The 22,527-nt window shown below is 42.6% G+C and overlaps 4 protein-coding genes, 1 long non-coding RNA gene and 1 gene segment (V, D, J or C); 3 read left to right on the plus strand and 3 right to left on the minus strand.

Moving 5' to 3' along the window:
* LOC134021879 (uncharacterized) overlaps positions 1 to 22,527 on the minus strand; it is a 317,808-nt gene that overhangs the window by 37,077 nt on the left and 258,204 nt on the right. The window lies entirely within an intron of this gene.
* LOC134022713 (Ig kappa chain V-VI region NQ2-6.1-like) lies at positions 3,210 to 13,922 on the plus strand. The segment is given in 3 exon segments: positions 3,210 to 3,243; positions 3,326 to 3,628; positions 13,768 to 13,922. Coding segments are annotated over 3 exon segments (492 nt in total).
* LOC134021868 (histone H4) lies at positions 16,185 to 16,655 on the plus strand. Its single transcript, XM_062462946.1, has one exon. It carries the CDS (start codon positions 16,203 to 16,205, stop codon positions 16,512 to 16,514), a length of 312 nt encoding a protein of 103 aa, XP_062318930.1. The 5' UTR covers positions 16,185 to 16,202; the 3' UTR covers positions 16,515 to 16,655.
* LOC134021865 (histone H2B-like) lies at positions 17,421 to 18,612 on the plus strand. Its single transcript, XM_062462943.1, has one exon. The coding sequence runs from the start codon at positions 17,436 to 17,438 to the stop codon at positions 17,808 to 17,810; it is 375 nt and encodes a 124-aa protein (XP_062318927.1). The 5' UTR covers positions 17,421 to 17,435; the 3' UTR covers positions 17,811 to 18,612.
* Positions 19,292 to 19,709, minus strand: LOC134021859 (histone H2A). Its single transcript, XM_062462938.1, has one exon. It carries the CDS (start codon positions 19,697 to 19,699, stop codon positions 19,313 to 19,315), a length of 387 nt encoding a protein of 128 aa, XP_062318922.1. The 5' UTR covers positions 19,700 to 19,709; the 3' UTR covers positions 19,292 to 19,312.
* Positions 20,618 to 21,281, minus strand: LOC134021855 (histone H1-like). Its single transcript, XM_062462934.1, has one exon. The coding sequence runs from the start codon at positions 21,248 to 21,250 to the stop codon at positions 20,633 to 20,635; it is 618 nt and encodes a 205-aa protein (XP_062318918.1). The 5' UTR covers positions 21,251 to 21,281; the 3' UTR covers positions 20,618 to 20,632.

Consider the following 22,527-nt stretch of genomic DNA (forward strand, 5'->3'; position numbering starts at 1 on the left):
GTCTAAAAAAAGCCGTTTACTCTCAATAATTAAGAGCCATGTAAAGGATCTGTTTCTATTATTTTAGATATTTTTATGTTAGACATTCTTGAATTACAGTTATTAAAGTAAAATAATACACATGGAGTGGATCACATCATGTCTTGAAACAACGTGTCCATTAAACATTGATATGCTTCGTAAATTGTACTTTTGCATATAGGCTGTTTGTCGTCTTATTTGTTGAAATATAGCCATCATTAGACGTAAAGAATTTCGAAACGTCATCAAATCTTTTCATAGAATTTCATAATGCAATTTAAATTGAAAGCCTAAATGATCAACAAGTCAACGTTACATTATTCGATCACAATTGTAATTGTATAATTCGAATCAACACAAATATAGAACGGCTACATTTGACAAATATAGGCCTATTTCAGTCGAAGCAAATTAATTCCATGTTCATGGCTCACAGTAAAATATACATCAGGCCTCAGTAAACACCAAAGGGTATCGAGTATAACAAGAATGCATCAGATTATTATCTATGACACCTGGCAGTTTTCGCAGTGTTGTAAAGGCTTTGAAATGTACAAAATTCAATCTAAAATGAAACAGGCAAAATCATTTCTAACATTTAATCTCATTATAATTGCATGATCGAATTAAATGTGTTTCTCTCTGGCACACATTAGTCAGATGAAACACAGGTGCTGCTCACACTGTTGTTTGAAACCATAAAGACGGAAGATGTGGTAAAAGTGTTTATGGTTTCTAATAAACGCTGACAAGTTACTTACAGGAAACACAATGAGGCCGTTTAACCACAGTTTGATCAACAGATCATTTATAGTACAGATGAGTTTCAAAGGATGATGATTAGGCTACGATGATGATGATGGTACTAGTTTTTCAAATCAAACTGTTACAACTTTTGACAACTACCCATCTATCACATCACAAATAGTATTCTAAATCATCCTTCTTTATGAATACACATTTAGAAACATGACCATAAATAAATTATATAAATCCATAACTTTCGGACGATAGTGTTGTGGAAGCTACTACAAAAAAGGTGACATCTTTGCATTCACAAGGGAAGCTTAAACAACACTTTATCGTGATATAAATATTAATAATACTTCATTTATTTAACTTAAATGTTAAATGTGTTATCAGTTTATATCTAAACTTGCAAATAATATCTCTCCAAAACAGATTCATCTGGAGTATAATGTTGACTTCAATGGCCTAATGCACGTGAAGGATATTGATGACACCTTAACAGGGCAATTTAACTGCATGTTCTTACCATAAAATCATTGCAACATGTAATGTAACAGTAGTTGCTCTTCAATGTAGTGAATAAACCACTAACAGATCTCTGTAAATTATATTATTGTTGCTTGCTTTGCTACAGGTACACTTTTGCACTTTTGAGGTTCATGTTGTTTAATTTGTAATTTGTTTAACTACATGCTCTTATGTTTCTTCCTATTGACACTTATTTGCTTTTCACAATGTATGTTCATGTTTCGGCTACCCACAATGTTTTGGGGCTATCTCGTTCATGATCAATGACCTATGCACTTTTGTAATGCTCTCTCTTGGAAGTCACTTTGGATAGCGAGTCAGGTGGCTGACAGGTTAGAGAACCGGGCTAGTAATCAGAAGGTCACTGGTTCGATTCCCGGCCGTGTCAATTGACGTTGTGTCCTTGGGCAAGGCACTTCACCCTACTTGCCTCGGGGGAATGTCCCTGTACTTACTGTAAGTCGCGTCTGTAATGTAAATGTAAATAAAAGCGTCTGCTAAATGAATAAATGTAAATATAAACAACACTGTGCAATATTACCATCTTGTGGACGAAACACAGATGACACATACAGTTCTGCTGGGGGGTATTCCAGAAAGCAGGTTATGTGACATACCCGGGTAAGTTAACTCCCCAGCTGACACTCAGCGTTGTAGCAACATTGCCAGTAAGTTGCTGCAACATTGTGAATCAGCTGGTGGGTTAACTTACCCGGTTATGTTGCATAACCTGCTTTCTGGAATACCCCCCAGGAGAGAGAGAAACCTGACCTGGGGTAACCTTTCCTAGTTTGCCTTGCTATCCCATAATCAATTTCCCACAACACCACCCTTTCAGGTAATGTCACAAGATGAAATAAAATAAATACAAACTACCTTAAAAGAAGAACAACATCATAGTATTAAACTTATTGAATTAAATTGTCCAAACACTTTTGCTTGCTTAAAATAGGAAGATGAAACACAAAGTAATTTTTATTATAAGTTTGTAAACCACATACATATTGAAACAAACACAAATAAAAGGTCAAATTCTTAACTTCTGCTCCATGTTCATGTTTTAATCATGTTTTCATGTGTCTTTAGTGTGCAGCAGAAACATCATACTATAGATTTCCAAAACAGAAATAGGGGAGTGTAAGTGTGTGCAAGACCACCTTCTTATGGACAAATAAACACAACATACATTATCTGAGTATGGCTCTGCATAAAGCTACTGATTTACTTGTTATCATAAATTCAGCATTCCTGACTGTCCTCAACCCAATAAAGCTTATTTGGGATGAAGATTGAAAGGCTGTTTACTGTATGAACGGCTGCTATATCTGTATAATGTCAATATGTCTGCAGCCAGTGCGTATATTTTTTAATACATTTTCAATTAACCAATTATTTGTAATTGTATTATTATTACTAAGATATGTTATGGATATTATACAGTATAATCATGAAGCTTGCATGTTTTATAAATCTCCTTTCACAGGCACATTGATATGAGTTTGATGGTACACAGCTGCACAATAGGAATGTGGTGAATGTTCATGGTTTTCTAATGAAGGCTCTGATGTTGCTTACTGGAAACACAGTGAGATTGTTCAACCACAGTTAGATTGACAGGTGATTAATCATAGGCATTAGACAGTCACTCTAGCCAAAGTTCCATTTAGCTACAGATTGTTTGGGAGTTTTGTTCAAGTCCATGTGTACAGCCAACCTCTTTTACACAAGTTAAAGGTCATGCTAGGCAAAGATCTCAACCAATAGAGGACTGAAGCATGGTGGACACGTGACATGAGGCTAGATGAACTATCCGAAACCACACACCCCATTACATCTTCATCTCTCTGTCAAAACTGAACAAAGACCTTAACAATTATATTTCCAACAGTTGACATTTTAATGGTGTAGAAATGTTCCTTGTTTTCAGTGCTGTCCTGTTTTTAGGTGAGTTTTCCACATGTACTGTAAATGTGACATTGACAGCTGTGATCACAAGATAAAGTTAAATTTCTTCTCTGTACAACAGCAGCAGCTGGAGACCAACTGGTCCAGGACCAGACGTCATGGACCAGGAGAGAGGGCGAGAGTGTCTCCTTCAGCTGCAGAGAAACTGAGCAGTGTCCTTATGTCTACTGGTACCAGGAAAGAGCAGGGGAACCTTTTGTTATAATTCTACGTATTGATGAAGACAATGGAGACATTTCAGGTTACGGTCATCCTCAAATAGATTACTTCTCAGCCTTGAAAAGGGAGAACAACTATGATTTGGAGATAAAGTCAGTTAAACGGTCCCATTCTGCCACCTACTACTGTGCCTGCTGGAAGAGTGGTAGGCACCACAGTGACAACTGTCTCTGATACTCAGTTCAAAAACAGTTTGGGCTTCATCTAGATAGACGATAAAACATTGCAACAGGAAGTGACATAGTGAGACAGGTTGAGGAGTCAGTAGAAATCAGCCAGACTGTTACCTTCACAGTTCTGCTCCAACTGAAAATCAATTTCTCTTTTAAATGAGGACGAATCAGAATCCTGTATCAAAATACCAACAGTTTGGATCATCCTTGTAGTCTGTTTAAGAACAGGCTGCCCTGAGGCAAGCCCAGAAGATCATCACTGACCCATCCCATGTTCTACATGCTGAGTACCAGCAACTGCTTTAGATTAATAGATTAAACAAATGAAGTATAACAAATTTGTCCCTCTTTCAATACAAAATGTAAATACCAGCAGATGAAGAACGGACAAGGCCAGGATGGTCACAAGGGGATCTTTGCTTGTATTGAAGGAATTGGTACACATCTTCTCAAATGGATGTTTTTGTTTTTCTATTTGTTTGTATGTATGTTTTTGTTCACTTGTCTGAAGAATGTCTTTTACAGCTGCATTATGGGTGAAAGTCAAAGAAAAATTTAACACAATAAAGTTCATCTTGAATCTTAAACAAGTGAAATAACATTTTTTCTGAACAATAGCAGAGGCTGGAGAACAGTTGTTCCAGGACCAGCAGACAGGGAGAGAGGGACATGAGGTTACATTAACTGTTCAAAAGACACCACTCACCTAAAATCACATAGTAATCTCACCATTGAAACCAAACCAGCATCTACTAGCTAGCTAGTATGTAAGGGCACAGTAGCAGTTTCATAATTTACATTTCTTTGTTCAGGTGAATTGACTTGTTAACCATATATAGTATAACATCTTTTAATACATTGCCAAATGTTTTTTGAACCACAAGCCTGATATTATGGACTCAAAGACTGAAAGCTGCATAGGCACTGAGCAGTATTCAATCATTCATTATTGGAAGAACATTTTACTCTCATTATGAACATTGATTAATGAACAACACCCTCTTGCAAATTAAATAACATGTTCTGAGAGGGCAGGGGAGTTGTTACACGTTTGGGCCAGTGCAGTACAGTCCAACACAGTTCACATTACAACCATGCATTTCTGGGTTTGTTCTCTACACATTACAAGGAAGCCTGTCTGCTGGTTGGTACCAGGAAGACACTGGTGAGTGAAGCCTGTCTGCTGGTTGGTACCAGGAAGACACTGGTGAGTGAAGCCTGTCTGCTGGGAGTCAGGTGGCTGAGCGGTTAGGGAATTGGGCTAGTAATCCGAAGGTTGCTGGTTCGATTCCAGGATGTGCAAAATGACGTTGTGTCCTTGGGCAAGGCACTTCACCCTACTTGCCTCTGGGAGAATGTCCCTGTACTTACTGTAAGTTGCTCTGGATAAGAGCGTCTGCTAAATGACTAAATGTAAATGTAATGCTGATTGGTACCAGGAAGGCACTGGTGAGTGAAGCCTGTCTGCTGATTGGTACCAGAAGAAACATTCATCTGGGTTCTTCTGTTTGACTTTCTTGCAAGAGCAAGACAGGACACATCCTCAGAGATGTTCTGAGGGAATTCAGGAAAGACCGAATTCCACTCTGCCACCTACTGTGCATGCCGGTGAAACAGGTACCTCAATGAGACTATACTATACACCTTCAATCTAGAAGAATGGTTTCGTCTTCGTCAAGGTAGTGTGGATCAAGAAGATCTGGGTAATTCACCCCTTGCAGTACCTGTTGTAATGTGAGATGATTGTGAAATTCCTAAGACCTGTGACATGAAGACACAACTCTTTTGAATTGCAGTGTGACCTTGTATTTGTTCTTCACTAATTGCACCAAGCGGTGCACACTTTAAAGGCTGAATGAAGTACAAAGTGCTGCCACCTGAAATCACATCCATAGCCTGTATGCAAAACTCGACCAATAGACAACTAGGTCATGGTACACGTGTAACATGATTAACGTGAGGCTTTATGAACTGTTACAAACCAGACAACTCTCACCTCACATATTTATCTCACTGCATCTCTCCAAAGGTGGACAGTTAAATAGCGTATAAATGAATGTAATCTTTACTACTTTGGCCCATGTCCTTTGATTTGGTAAGTAATCAATACGGGTCCCAAAGCTGATGGGCCACAGCAACAAATGATTATGTTCACGACCTTTCAGTTCCTGGGAAATACAGGTCGGTATTACTGTAACAGGAATGAAGAGAGAACCGTTCTTTTCTCTTCCCAAATCTTCTCTGGAGGGCGGAGCCCCTCACCCAGCGAAAACTGGGCGCAACACCACCTAACTAATTGGTTCCGCTTCTACCGTTCCTATCAAACTAAAGCCTATCCTAGAAAGTCTGAAATGACTTACATTACATTTTATCCTGTTATTTACAGAAATGTTGTGTATGTTACAACAAAAATAAAGTACTACTCTACATAGAGTAATTTCCAAAAAATAAACACAGGAGTGTCATCTTTGAGTATACCACACACTCCCCGACAAACACAAGTGGCTCCTGACACTTGACCTTCATAACAGAAAACCTTGACAAAAAAATAAATAAATAGAAAAGTTAAACTTCCATGGCAACCATTACACTTAGAACTACACGTCATTCAGATGGCAATGTAAACACTAAACATACCCCAAGTAAATAGGTATGGAATGTGTGTGTGTATAGAGACTTTTTGTGTTACTTATCTATTTATTTTCAGAAACAATGTATAGGATATGCTGCAGGTGAGTATGGGTATGGAGTGACGGATGGGAGTGAAAGGGATGGGGATAGGGATTAGGATAATACAGGTGAGTCCATTGAGATGTCTGGGTTATAACTGTATTAACAGTGGGGCATATTGATAAGCTGGTTGGCCAATTGATGGGTATGTGAACACATAACCAGGTCACCCTTCTCTTGTAGATTGTCTCAGAGGGATTTGTTGTTCAAGGCCTGGTCCCGGGTTATCCGTCTCCTGGTCAGTTATTTGAGGTATGTTTTGGTCGTAATTAGGCTGAGGCTGTTCAGCGTTGTGTTCATCCTCACTGTGTATTCCCTGTTCTTCGTCCGTGACGTCTTCCCTTTCTTGTTCAGGTTTGATGCGGATCCTCTCTCTTTGCTCAGTCCCAACATTGAATCTCTCTCTGTTCAGGTCCGACATGGATTCTCCATCTCAGGTGAGTTTCACTCCATTCTGGTTTATTTTGTAAGATGCTGGTAGCACTCTTCTCTGGTAAGTTACCCTCTGGTCTTCCACAGGTATCCGCAGCCAGTAACGAGATCTCCCTTCCTCTTCAGAGTCACTTGTATCTGAGCTCTGAATTTGTTCCATGGTCTTTAAAGTTCCTGAGCGTGGCTCTGTTCTCTTTTGCCGTTTAGGTGTATTAACGTCGGGGCTCGGAGATGGTTCCACTGGTAAGTCGTTTACTTGGAGCAGCAGATTTTGGTGCAAGGTGCCGGACTTACTTTGTAGACGGGGTTGTCCCCGATCTGCTCCTTCACAATGTAGATGTTCTGTTCCCAGTAGGGTCTAAGCTTACAAGGCCCTCCCCTTTCATTGAGGTTTCGTACAAGGACCCGGTCCCCAGACTGAAGGGTCACACCTCTACTCTTCTTATCATAGTATCTTTTCCCCTTGGCGCTCGACTGCTGGCTGTTTGCACTTGCTATCCTATATGCCTCCACCATCTTTCCCGCCCATTTTTCGGCCTCTTGAGGTTTCAGCTCCGTTGTCTGCTATGAGACAAAAAGATGGTCAACTGGGAGACGTGGATGACGGCCAAATAACAAATAGTAGGTGGAAAAGCCTGTGGCCTTGTGCTTTGTGCAGTTGTATGCGTGGATCACATGAGGCAGATGGTCCTTCCAGTTTTCTTTTTCTTTCTCCCCTAGGGTGCGAAGCATCTGCAACAAGGTGCGATTTAACCTTTCAGCAGGGTTACCTTGGGGGTGATAGGGAGAAGTTCTAGAGTGACCAACACTGGATAACTGTCTGAGGGTTCTGAACAGTTAGTTTTCAAACTCCCGGCCATGATCATGGTGGAGTTTGGTTGGGTATCCGAATCTGGGGATGAAGTCGCTGAAGATCCGGTCAGCAGCTGTCTTGCCAGCTTTATTGCTGGTGGGATAGGCTTGGGCGAACCTAGTGAAGTGATCTATCACTACAAGGATATACTCACATCCCCCCCGACAGGCTTCTAGGTGGAGTAAATCAATGCACACGAGTTCAAGAGGCGAATTTGATGTAATACTTCCCATTGGTGCTCTTTCATGAGTGGCTGGCTTTTTCTGCTTAATGCAGGGACACTTTCTTGTGATGTAATCTTCAATCTCTTTCTTCATGAAAGGCCAGTAGAAACGTTCCCTTGCTAGGCTCAATACTTTTTCAACACCGACATGGCCCATGTTGTTATGTAGATGGGTGAGGGCTATTTGCTTGTAGGTGGCTGGCAGGACCAGTTGTCTCTGACCTATTGTTTTTCTGTAAAGCAGGCCGGGGTTAGCTGTTCCATTCTCTTAAGAGCCTCCTTGTGCGTGAGTCAACTTTTTCCCGGTCTTCCTCTGTTGGTGGTGTGTTGTTCTCCTTTAACCTGTTTACGCTCCTGTTTCGCCCGCGAGACAAAAATGCTGCCTCCCCCTTCCTCAGTTACGACGCACTAAATTCTAAAAAATATATTTTTTAGACGCTACACATGTTATACATCGTTGGAAAGCTACGATTCTTGTGCTTCCATTGAAATAAACCAATTCAAGATCAAGTCGCAATAGCAAGCAAAGTCAACGTCTTTTTCCGGTGAACATTCCTTCAACAATGCCAAAGAAAAAAGTTGTACTCACCCTAAGTTGTTCAAATAGGTCCAGGTGTGCAAATCATGCCATCAAAACTTGATCTGCGTAAGTCCCAAGGGTTCAAAGTATCTAACCATGTAAAGTAATTCGTCCAAATACAATGTTTTACGTTCATGAATAGCCATTATCCTTTGTTTCATTATGCAAGTTAGCCGACGGAAGAAACAACTTGTTCACATAAAAGTGTTATTTTCTCCGATTTATCAACGGAGTATTTACAAAATGAAGGTCTCAAAATGTCCGTTGAACCCTCCCCTTTTGATTGACACCTTGTTCGACCCAATAGGAGCTTCCATGCCCCGTTGACAGCCCTCTAAAGCCAACTAGGTCTGTGCGTCCTGCCCCCCCCCGCCCCCCCCCCCCACACTCGTTCTAAACAAATTTCTCGAACTGGCTTCGACTGGCTCTGAAATTAGCTCGTTAGCCTTGTAGCTGACAGCTAGCTGAAAATGCCAATACCTCATTTGTATGCGTCTGTGGAGCCTTCAAAATAACAGTCGATTGCGCAATATGGTTGACAGAATCAGTGTTCTTTGTGCGCCAATCCTTGGAATCAGATAAAGCACTCCAATGTGTTCATGCTTCAGTTTTTGTGTTTCAGTATTACTAATTAGGGATTTAGCTATTATATATGATATTTCTAAGTACCAGAGATGGGCCAGAGATAACAATTATGAAAAATAATACCTTTTTATTTGACCTTGACCTTGGTTACAAAGGGTCATTTTGGAGTCTCCAAAAGACCCTTTTAGAAAATTCCTGGATGTACTCTTATAAAAACATGTGTCAAATATGAATATATTGTGGTATTATGTTTGACTTTTGATTTGAATTGGGTAAGGCTTCAACCTGTGGTCCAATTTAGTCTTCCAGATAATACCTACCACCTCTAGGCCTCTTCAGGCCTCTGTTTTCAAAACAAAATCTAGGCGGAAATAGAAATTTTCACTTTCCTTGTGTTCAAGCTTCTATTACTCAACACTAGAAGGACTGACAGGGGTCCTGACAACAGGGGACATAACTTCAGAGTGTCAGCTTTCAAAAGAGATCATTTACATGCATGTACTCCAAATGGTTCAAGAACAGCTTCCAATTTACTTTGGGTATGCTGTTTAGGCGTTTTCAGGCAAATTTAACAGGAACATGAAAAGGTTAACTCCATGACCTTTTCTATTGCAGTGTCTGTCCTTTGTTCTCTTATTTATTCATCGTGACTGAAGAGGCTCCATGACAGGTTGAGGGCTGCCACACAGGAAATGTCTCCCTGTTGGGCTCTCCAGCTTCCTTCCCATATAGCACATACTGCTTCCTCCGATAGCTCCCCAGAGCACTCTGTCATGAAGGTGTCTATGTCAAGGGGGCAGCGGGATAGCGTATCAGCATCGATGTTGGTCTTGCTGGGCCGGTATCTGATATCAAAATGGAAATCCGCTAGCTGTCTCACCCAGCGATGGCCCACGGCATTGAATTTGGCAGTACTTAAGACGTACAGTACCAGTCAAAACTTTTAGTAGCAGTCAAAAGTTTGGACACATCTTCAAGGGAAAGTGTGTCCAAACTTTTGACTGGTACTGTATGTTAGTGGATTATTGTCTGTAAAGACTGTGAAATGTTGGGCGTAGAATAAATAATCTCTAAACTTGTCACACACTTCACACTTTAGTGCCAGGAACTCAAGTATTCCACTGTGTACCCACCAAACATTGGACATCGGATCGACGTGCAGATCATGTCTATATTGGGTCCGTTGGTCCATGACCAAATCTGGACATCTATTCGACGTCCAAACTAGGTCCACTATTTAGACGTCCAACCATGACCCAACTTGGACGTCAAATTGACGTTCAAGTTGGGTCATTTTTTTTTGGACGTCATTTGGACGTCTATGACAGGCGCAGGAAATTTACAATATAATTGTAATATTTTTTTATTTAAAAATTGTTGTTGTCAACATGATTAAAGTGGTCATTCACTGCAAAACCGAGTTTACCTTGTCATAGTTGAATAACGACAGTTCGGTGGGTAAAATGGACATACAGTGAACGTCAAAGTCCATTGAAACGTCTTTCCTATGCAAATCTCACAATTTGAAACTGCTGCTGTAAAACGTTGGGTTTCAAAAAATCCACCGTTGTGACGTCACAACGGGGGATCCACCTTTTTTGGCTCTGGTCTGTACCTTTGTCACGCCCCAAAATTTGATGCACGCAGCTCTGTGTACTTTCACAGAATTACAAAGAAGAACGTTTTTCAAGGATATTGAAAATGAGGCCGCTTGAGGGAGGACGTTAGGGCGATGGAGGCTGAAGCGGGCATGAGTGCTTCATCAACTGTGCTTCGCGCGGATTCTGGTAGGCGCAGTGCTCGAAGTGGGCCGGTACTCACCGGTATGCAGTACCGGCACCTCTACATTTTACTCTTAAGCTTACCGGCACCTTTTCTTGCGTACCGGCACCTTTTCTACGGTACGCAAGAAAAGGTGCTGGTACGCTTAAGAGTAAAATGTAGAGGTGCGAGTAGGCCTACTGTACTCTACCACTGACAGAAAGCGTCAGTGTCACATAGATTGGTACCCAGAGGGCACTAGCACTACGTGACTTACCTCAGATCTTGACGAATCACGTAAAGGCAAGCAGTCGGCCCACCCTATCAGAAGTTCGCTTACCCACGGGCGCTAGATTCGAAAAAGTTATCAAGACAGCATCAGCCAGAAACAGATTTTTCACTGGTGCTTTCAAACCTATGAACTAAACGAGTTTCGTTATGTTAGCCTGGCTTCAGAAAGGCACTAAAAGAACGAGTGTGCCAGAGCCAGACACGTCGGTCCCCCCAGTAACATCGGGTACGATTACAAATCATGATGAGCTTCAAACTAACGTTGACGTTGATGTGAGCGGAACAGCTAGCATAAATGATGAGTCTGCAGCTACCAACATTAACGTTACCTTAGTCAATGACACCAACATCAACAATAAAGTGAGTACCGAAACACATGGATGGCCTGACTGTTGGTCAAGGGACCAAATGATGTATTTTTGCTCCATGAACAGCTGGCTCGTTTTTAAAGATTACACACTGGGCTGCAAAACATGTAGCAGCATCCCGTCACTTGCTGCACAGACAGAGAATGGACTGAAGCTGTCAAGAGAATGGAGGGAATGTTCAATTCAAGCCTTTGGTGCAGACAAGGCGAAGCAACAGCAGTCACTGCGCAAAAAAATAAAAGACCACAGAGATTCGAAAGCACACATTAAGGCAGCCGAAATAGCGGAGATGGCATCCCGCAATGAGTTGAGCTGGCAAGTTCAATCTATGCATAGGGCCGAACACGAAACTACATCTCGAGTGTTCCGAACTGCATACAAAATTGGTAAGCACGGGCGTCCATTCAAAGACATGCGAATGGATGTAATGTTGCAGGAGTTGAATGAAGTGAACATGGGCCGAGTTCTGCACTCCGACAAGACATGTGCCGACATTATTGACCATATTGCAACGGAGATGAGGAAAAATATGGTCGATGACATCATTGTAAACAAAAGACGTGTGCTTGTTGATCGACGAGTCTACGACAATCAGTGGGAAAACTGTGTTGGTTGTCTGTTTGCGGACAGCTATTGCTAACGCAGAAATGTACACGTTTTTTTGGGACCTGCTGGAGTTGGAAGGGACCACAGCAAATGCTATCACAGAGACATTGTTGTTATGCCTCCACAAATATGGATTCGATGACCACTTTTTGAGTGAGTGTTTTGTGGCCTTTGTATGTGATGGAGCATCAGTGATGCTTGGCAGAAAAGCAGGGGTGGCTACACAACTTTGTGCCAGATTCCCAGACTTGTTTGTGTGGCACTGTTTAAATCATCGCCTAGAATTGGCAGTTGGGGATGTTCTCAAGGAGGTCAGTGGTCTTAATCACTTCAAGATTTTTTTTGATAAGCTATACACTTTATATCATGCCTCACCCAAAAACCAAAGAGAATTGCATCAACATGCACAATGTGTTGGGCAGGGTCTCCTTGTCATTGGCCGTGTTTTGTCAATCCGCTGGGTAGCTTCAAGTTAGAGGACTGTAAAGGCTGTTTGGGAGAATTACAGAGCGCTTCAGACACACTTTTCTAGTGCTGCTCATGATGTCACCAGGGATTCAACAGAGAGAGCAAAATATAAGGGACCCCTTGACGTTCTCACCTCTGTGTCTTTCGTGTGTAATCTTGGAGTTATGTACGATGCCCTAACAGAACTGAGTGATCTCTCAAGGATGCTGCAAAAGAGAGGCACAGCACTGCCTGAAGCAGACAAGCTGCTGTTTCGGGAGATCCGGGTGCTTGAGTCCATGGTTTCAACGCCTGGCCCCCACACACAGACTGTTCTTCAAGCTGAAACCGAGAAATCGTTCCAGAATGTATCACTGTGTGACAATCAAAGGATTGTAAAGATCAATGCAGGACAGTTCTTTCGCAGCATGGCAGAAAATATGAGAACCAGGACAGCTACAACAACTTCCTCTCATGTCAGCACACAGGAAAGTTCCTCATATAGAGGTGAAAGCAAACTGATGTCCGACTTCAAGGTTCTTCAACCAGATACTTGGCCAGAGGGAAATATGGACATACAACATGGTGATAGGGGCCAAAACTAATTAACTAAATACATAAATAATTAAATAATTGAATGGCTAAATACTTGAATGAATCCATAATTATATTATACAAAGCTTAAATAAATGACTAATTATATAATTGAATGGCTAAATACTTGAATGAATACATAATTATATAATACAAAGCTTAAATAAATGACTAATTATATAATTGAATGCCTAATTGACATACACAATGTATAAATTACAAATTAAATGAGACACTAAATATATAAATGTTACATGTTTACAATGTGACTCAGTATTATACAGGAGGGCAGACTCACTATTATACAGGAGGGCAGGCTCACTATTATACAGGAGGGCAGGCTCACTATTATACAGGAGGGCAGGCTCACTATTATACAGGAGGGCAGCCTCACTATTATACAGGAGGGCAGGCTCAATATTATACAGGAGGGCAGGCTCACTATTGTACAGGAGGGCAGGCTCACTATTATACAGGAGGGCAGACTAAAAATTATAGAGAAGTGGAATACTTGCAGGTGAAGTGACAGCCATGACTGTGTAGAGAGTTAATCTGTACGTCCCTTATGTTGCCTTAGGAGAAATATAATGATTTGCCTGTAAGTGTCAATGTATGGTATCGTTGGTTTATTTCCTTTCCAGAACTGTTGCAGTCCATGTGCAGTGTGAACTTGGCCTCTCTGGTTTACACTGTGATGATAGTGAAGAGCTTGGTGTACTGCTGTGGGCTCTCCCTCCTGCTGCTCCTCAGGGACAAGAAGGGAAGTCCACCCCACACCTGGAGAAAAGCTCATTAAAACCTACAGGCACTGTTCAGTAATATTGCATTACTACTACTGCAGATTTATCCATATCTTGCCTGATGTCGCATAGCATAGAGTGGATGTGGGATATGAAGAAATGGGTAGACATGAATAATTGTGCATGTTGAGTAGCCTTCTGGCATTATTTTCTGTTGGACAAAAATGATGTCCACTCTGTCAAGTGGCATCCAGTGGGGTCTGGACAAAAATATGTTGTAGGAACAAAGTGTTAGAGCCTGGATGGAGGTATTAGGAAACAGTAGTGTTAGTCTAAATTGTTTAAGTTTATGTTTCTGTCTTCTTTTTATTTATATTTTTTTTACAAATACATTTTGTTACAGCTTCATGGGCTATTTTGTGTAGTGCAATTTTTTTGTATGCATGTATATTTGTCTTTTATATTTTAATACAAAAGAGAAAAAGTTGTTAAAACAAATACTATTTCAATTGAATTAATGAATCAATGACTGTTAACATGTTAATTAACAGATGAAAATTCAGTAAATCTTTAAGGTACTACATCTAAATGTTACACATTGTCAAAGAAAATGTTTGCATTTTAGCTCTGTATTCATTTAACAGCGTCTGCTGTGTTCTTAAACAACCTTTTAACACAGATGTTCATCTGTACTCTGACCCAGGTGGAATTCATTATTACAGTTGTGAAATGTGGTTAGTGTGTCGAGTTTTCTGGTGAAGAAAAGTATGTTTTTTACTGTGAAAAAACTAGTTGCAGCATAACCACACATCGATTTCAAGCAATCAAGCCTCAGAGATACTGTTTAAGCCACAGATGCATGCACTTGGAACGATAACATTTTTCACATATACTATGATCTGCCCTTAATTTCTTATGTGAATTTATTTTCTCTACAGTCACACCCGTAAAGGTGTGTTTACAAATCCCAAAACATTACCACAAAAAATATAAAGGTATTTCTTTAAAATGGTTCTGCTTTGAACATTCAGTAGCCAAGAGGTGTAGAGAAATGACAAAGTATGAAGTGAACACGTTGTGGAACATGCATTCCCAGTCATAGAGAACATGATCTTTCCAAGGCAAGTTTCCCTTCAGGGACAGATGGGTCATTGTTAACACTGCAGCAGGGGAACTGGAGTCCGCTTACACATGTCAATACAACAATAAAGTCTGTCTCAAAGTCAAATTACACACTGGGAAAATAACAGAAATAATTAGCAGGAAAACAAGGGACCACAAGTTTTAGGAATTCTGCCATGGAATCCTAACAAAAGATAAATGGTAGGGAAAGTTTACATTAACATAGTACCACATTTATTTGTATTTTCTATCAACATCTGTGTTTTAGTTTATGTGATATTAGAATAGATTGTATGATTTGAGATTATCTAAATTACACAAACAAAGAATCTAGTGAAAACTTTTTATTGCCTTGTTTACATACCGTTGATAAAATTACTTTTCTATCAGAAAGCTAACTGTTGGCTGCTGGTGTTGTCTGTGTTGAATGCATAAGAAAACACCCCTAAGCAGCCTTTGGACACTGTATGAATATCTCAAAGTAAGAATAAGTATGTTGAACAACAATCTTTGTTATTTTCCACAAAGAGATATATTGTGTCGACTAAACAGGGAACAGACTGACAAATGTGCTGCTAGGATACTTCGTTTAGAAAGATTATTTAACGTCAACAGCGCCCTCTAGTGGCTCACAAAAAGGAATTGTTGTGAGGTCGGTGTTTGTCAGGAACAAGAACACACACTTCTATGGCCCACCAGTGACAGTAACATGTCAATGGCAACAGAAAACAGGAAATACATTGAGAAGACGTCTGGTTGGTGGAGGTGCCTGAAGCAGCGAGAGAAGACGTCTGGTTGGTGGAGGTGCCTGAAGCAGCAACTGATTGTATAACTAGAGTTGTATGACTCATCCAACACCAACACTGTGATGGGCGAGTCAACAGACCAATTAGCAATGTCACAGAAAATAAGCAATTCCAAGACGTTCCTTGAAAAATGTTTTCATGATTTCATTATTATTATTTATTTCAAATCGTTGCGAACACTTTTTTAAACAAGTATGTATTATATGTACAAATATGTCCACTTAAATGTGCTGAATGAATGAAACGTAAAATAGACATATTTTCCCTCTCTGACTCAAGTTCCCTCCCATTGCGACGCCCTCCAAGTAAGGAACTGGCCTCCTTCACGTCCGCTTACGGAAAATAAACATCCTCGCTCTTGACACGTGGAATCATTCGCTACGGTGTTAACATCAGAGTACTATCACAATGTCAGGAAGAGGCAAAGGAGGCAAGGGACTCGGAAAAGGAGGCGCCAAGCGTCATCGCAAGGTCCTCCGTGACAACATCCAGGGCATCACCAAGCCCGCTATTCGCCGCCTTGCTCGCCGCGGTGGCGTGAAGCGTATCTCAGGCTTAATATACGAAGAGACGCGTGGTGTGCTGAAGGTGTTCCTGGAGAACGTCATCCGTGATGCCGTGACCTACACCGAGCACGCGAAAAGGAAGACCGTGACCGCCATGGACGTGGTCTACGCGCTGAAGCGCCAGGGACGTACTCTGTACGGCTTCGGCGGTTAAAACATCCTCAAGAATATCAACTGAGGTTCAACAAAAAGGCTCTTTTAAGAGCCACCCACATGTTACAGAGTAGAGACTTTGTTTCCATATTGTGGTGTTCGGTGTCTTAATTTAGTGGAGCCTTGTGAAATGATTTGTATATCTAGAATTTATCATCGGTGAATATCTAGAATGTATCCTCGGTGAATCACAATGAACAAACCTAGTTTCGTCCGCAGTGCAAACAACTCCCGCGTCAAGTGCTTCGATTCAATACCAGTCTAGTAATCCATTTTAGGCTAATGGAGCACCAAATATACTGACAATTGCTGAAATGCTTTAATTTGTATTTCGGTGGTCATGTCGTATCCGAAGCATTTGATGGTATTGTAAAGGGGTTCATTATTCAGGCTTCAACTCTTAATAGGCTACTATAAATGGGTTATATTAGCCGGATATGGGGAGAGCGTTTGACCGAGATGTATCGGGTTCAAATCACCCTGTACTGTGCGTCACTTTAGATACAAGCATCTACTCCGTTTCTGGTTAAACTACGCGGTAAACTGCTGAGGGAGTTCGGCGCAACTTCCTAGTTTTGAGTATCCCCATCTCCTCCAAGCAAGCATACAGCAAACATTTCCGCTGTGACATTAATGATTGATGAAGATGATTGGCTGAGGATTTTTGCAGTCTAAAACGGTTTCTATATTTTCCTTTCAATTATCATAATAACTGTAGATTATGATTACTGAAGGGAAAGGGAGCAATCGGTAAATCCCACGCACGCGCAGTATATTTCAGTATAGCTTGCGAAAATCACATCCCATCTGAGTGCAGCGATTAGCAGGAGGCGTGCCTCAAAATTAGCATGTCTCCCGCTATATATACCGGGTAACCAGCTAGCCCTCATCATTCGTGTCTGAGAAGTACTGATACCTGACAATGCCTGAGCCAGCAAAATCCGCGCCCAAAAAGGGCTCCAAGAAAGCCGTTTCCAAGACCGCCGCAAAGAGCGGCAAGAAGCGCAGAAAGTCCAGGAAGGAGAGTTACGCCATCTACGTGTACAAGGTACTGAAGCAGGTCCACCCTGACACTGGTATCTCCTCCAAGGCCATGGGAATCATGAACTCCTTCGTCAACGATATTTTCGAGCGTATCGCCGGAGAGTCGTCTCGCCTGGCTCACTACAACAAGCGTTCAACCATCACCTCCAGGGAGATCCAGACCGCCGTCCGCCTGCTGCTCCCCGGTGAGCTGGCCAAACACGCCGTGTCCGAGGGCACCAAGGCCGTGACCAAGTACACCAGCTCCAAGTAAACGGGCTCCTTCAAATTTACCCCAAAGGCTTTTTTAAAAGCCACCCACTGTTCTCTAAAATTGAGAAAGGTCCATCACATTTGCTTTAAAATGTCTTCCTGTATTTTATATGAACCAACTCCTGATCTCTGAACAGGGACAGGTCAGTCTACTCTTTACAGCCGAAAGCGTATATTCTGCAAACAAATACGACAGTAGTGTTTCAATGTCTTAAGCACAGTGCAATAGTAACATCTCGATTCCTCAGCAATCTCAACGTTGTCTTTACAGTATGTGCCTGTGTAGCCCAGGTTAATATGGACAAGTGAATTAGATATAAATTATCGATACATTTGCTTAACAGATCATTCTTTCATTGTATGTAAATATTCAATACGTGCATACAATGGCTGTTTTTTTTTTTTTTTTAATAGTAGTAACCACTTTTGCAGCTGTAGTTCATCACGTTGCTGCAATGTCATCGGGCGCGCAACTTGAGCGTCCTGTGGAAAGGCGCGAATGGAGACAAATATCTCCAAACAAGTACAATGAAGTTTAGGATTTGAGTTGAACGTAAGGAAGTTGACAAACGGTAGACAAAACGAAACCCGAAACGATGGAAACTTAGATCTGAGGATCCATGGATAAAGACTTCTGAAATGGATATTGTTTGTTTCGTTTATTTTTACAGGGACAATACACATTAATCAACGTTTCAGTAAAAGTGCAGTCATATCCTGGTTGGTTCTGGCTGTTGAAGACTTGTCAACGGTCATCATCACTCCTCAGCGGCTCGTCATCTGCAGCATCGTTGCTGTCTGTACTTGTAACCAAAGGGGTGGGAGGGAACTGAGGGCTATCAGGGAAGCACTGGACTTCAAACCTGAGATCTCAGTGGATAGTTATGTTTTTTATTATTTGTTGTGTCAAAATCACCATAAAGTGCCTTTGAGACATCACAATTTACAAAATAAAAGAGATTTTCCATTTAATTTCATGTGTTGTATTAAGGGGGTCATAGAATGATTTTATAGGGTATTTCACACTGTTCCTTAATTAGAAGGTTGTTGGTTAGATTCCCGGCCGTGCCAAATGACGTTGTCCTTGGGCAAGGCACTTCACCCTACATGTCTCTGTACTTACTGGAAGTTGCTCTGGATAAGTGTCTGCTAAATGACTAAATATATAGAAGTATTTGACATGGTTGCTTTATATTAAGTTCACTAAAGTATTGTGTGTACTTGTTGCTGGTGATAATCAACAAGAGCGCCATCCGAAGTGTCCAGTTGTCGTCGTAGCTGACGTTGTTTGTTCCCTGCCCAGACCCTGGGTCTGAGACAGCACAACGGTTAAAAGAAAATGATTCACTTTGGTATGCGGTAAAGTTGTCGCAATACGACGGTGGGTCAGAATGACCCGAAGATAACACAAGGGTTAAGAGTTGTAAGACAATGCGCTTTTGAAGAGTTTAGTGGGTGGCTCTTAAAAGAGCCTTTGGGTAAAGTGAGACTGAGGTTTAGTCTTTACTTGGCCTTGACGGCCTTCTCGGTCTTCTTAGGAAGAAGTACCGCCTGGATGTTGGGCAACACTCCACCCTGAGCGATCGTAACGCCTCCGAGAAGTTTGTTGAGTTCCTCGTCGTTGCGGACGGCCAGCTGCAGGTGACGGGGGATAATACGAGTCTTCTTGTTGTCACGAGCCGCGTTGCCGGCCAACTCCAGGATCTCAGCGGTGAGGTACTCGAGCACGGCTGCCAGGTAGACGGGTGCGCCAGCTCCCACACGTTGAGCATAGTTGCCCTTGCGGAGAAGTCTGTGAACACGACCCACGGGGAACTGGAGCCCGGCGCGGGATGACCTGGTCTTGGCCTTAGCCCTGGCTTTGCCTCCGGTTTTGCCTCTTCCGCTCATCTTCGTGATATATTTGTTTGAAATGAGTAATGATAAGCGTCTGTCGGAGCACAGACTTTATAGGCTAGCTGACGGTAAACAGCTTTCATTGGTCACAATGTCGGTCTGGACTTGATCCAATCGTAGGTGGCGACAAACTCGGGGGTGGAGCCATTCCCGCAGAAGGCGGGAGAGAATGGCTTTGTTCATTCCGTCGCTCCTCGTTTAAGGCGCCAATCACATACATTAATGTGGCATGGATGAATGAATGAATGAATGCAAAGTTCACTGTAGGTTAAAATAGTCAATCGTGTAGTGTGAACAATTTGATATATCCACATACAAATTTACCAGAGATATAGGCCTAGAATTATCCAGTTGGTGATGGTGGTTTTAAATTGGATTTGCACTCTTAATATTCAAAGCAACTATGTGCACGCTGCTAATAGCAGAAGCACAATTTATGTGCAGCGCTACAGTTACACGAAACACTTTCACAAATAAAAGTCTCATGCAACGATTATTTCTCAAATTAGCTAGCTGTATCATACATTTTCTTCATCTGTCATATGGTTTTCTCGCTAGACTATGTCAAATGGGAAATGCCATTGCAACGGGTTTATTTGCTCTTTGTATCTTATCATCGATTTGTGGCGGACTCGTAACAAGTATCACTTCTACCTCTGGTACGGGCTGGCTACTTTGTTTTCATATTGGACGTCCCTGAGATTTAGCTCATGTTTGAGACCAAGGTAATTTAAGTTGCAACAGAAGTGGCCTGTAATAAAGTTCCAAAGACTCCCACGCTACAAATGTACTGAGCGTGATGAAACACCATCATGCATGTGAAAGTGTTTGGTACAGGGGCACAACATGGACATGCGCTTTTCAGGAGAGGTGGGTGGCTCTTAAAAGAGCCTTTTTTGTGATACGGACACAGACACGGACGAAGATTTACTTCTTCTTAGGCGCTGCTTTCTTTGCCTTGGCCGCCTTGGGCTTGGCGGCTTTGGGCTTCGCTGCCTTAGCTGCCTTCTTGGGGGTCTTGGCCACTGTTTTCTTGGGTGTTGCGGGCTTCTTCGCCTTCTTGGGGCTCTTGGTCGCCTTCTTGGCTGCCGCGGGTTTGTTAACCTTCTTGGGTGACTTCTTGGCAGCCGCGGGCTTCTTCGCAACCACCTTCTTGGGCTTCTTGGCAGCAACGGGTTTCTTGGCGACTGCCTTTTTGACTTTCGGAGCGGCGACCTTCTTAACGGGCTTCTTTGCCTTGGCCTCCGCCTCCTTGTTGATCTTAAAAGAGCCAGAAGCGCCTGTTCCTTTGGTCTGGACCAAGGTTCCTTTGGTGACGAGGCTCTTCACTGCGATCTTGACGCGGGAGTTGTTCTTCTCTACGTCGTAGCCGCCAGCCGCCAGGGCTTTCTTGACCGCTGCCAGGGACACGCCGCTTCTCTCCTTGGAAGCGGACACCGCCTTGACGATCAGCTCGCCAACGGTGGGTCCAGCTTTCTTGGGCTTGGCTGCCGCCTTCTTCTTGGGTGCCTTGGCTGGAGCGGGAGCTGGAGCGACTTCTGCCATGTCTTAACACTCGTGGGACGTGTGCGATTTGAATATGCGAGGCTGCTCTCTGCTGTGTAGCGCTGCGCCGATCAGAGGGCTGGGTTTAAATACGACATGAGAACTGTGTAGACTCAACCCCCAACCCTGCTTCTCTCCGTGGCTGCTATCCGTTGGCACTTGTGTTTTCTCCCGGTGAACAACGGGCTAAAAATCCCTGTTGGAATTGAGCTGCGGTCTAGAAGTAAATCGGGCAGCAAGCAGCCTTTTCAACGTTCAAAATAAAATGGTATGTGGACCGGAGGCACTCTATGTTTTGTTGTGGCCGGCTCAAATCATCACCGTTGGCCTCGCGGAGGGAGCTCTGCGCACCGTGTTGTCTGTGCCATTTGCCCCCAATAGTATTTAAAACGGCAGTCGTGCAAAACGAGAAAACGTTTTCCAGTGAGCCAAATAATCTGACGAGAAACGTAACGATAGTTAATGGAGGTAACTCCAGTTCTATGAGTGGAGCGGAGCCCCATAGGGGAGCTCTGCTCCTATTGGTTTACCCGCTGCCTAGTGCAGCTAATGACTGAAGATCAAAATATACACACACCTGTCACTCACACAGGTGCCCTATATAAGGGGGTGACAGCCGTCACTCATCCTCCCAAAAGTATTAATACAGCCGGGTTGAATAAGTCGAGCTGGGCCTGCAGCCCTATGGGGCTCCGCTCCACTCATAGAACTGGAGTTACCTCCATTAACTATCGTTCTATTTCATGGAGCTCCGCCCCATAGGGGAGCTCTGCTCCTATTGGTTTAGGCGGAGCGAGCGAGGCCAGATATACCCCCAGCGAGACTAGATCTAAAAGACACATAATCTCACAAGGCACCGAGGACAGACCTGCTGATGTAAATAATACACAGGGTCTGTCCTCCTGGTCAGGCCGCTACTGTGACAGAGAGCCGTCCAGGGTGAAAACAGGAGAGTTTACTTAAAAACTCATGTTGTTCCTCTCGCCTGCACAACAGCTAAGCTGGAGGGGCAACAGAACACATACAGTATAGACATCTCAACTGAGAATGTCTGACTGTCCCACACTTGGCGATAAACCCAACGAACAACTCGCATCTAGGGCCCACAAGAACCTTGCGAGTTGTCATCTCGCTACACTTGATCCACCAGCCATGCTGAGGACAGAATGCGCAAAAGATGAGGAGGAAACGTCCAATAGATAATATCGCACAAATGGTGAAGGCGACGACCAAGACGCCGCTTCACAAATCTCCTCCACTCCTACACCCCTGAGGAT

Source organism: Osmerus eperlanus, chromosome 6 (genome assembly GCF_963692335.1).
Source record: "Osmerus eperlanus chromosome 6, fOsmEpe2.1, whole genome shotgun sequence".
Lineage (NCBI taxonomy): Eukaryota > Metazoa > Chordata > Actinopteri > Osmeriformes > Osmeridae > Osmerus > Osmerus eperlanus.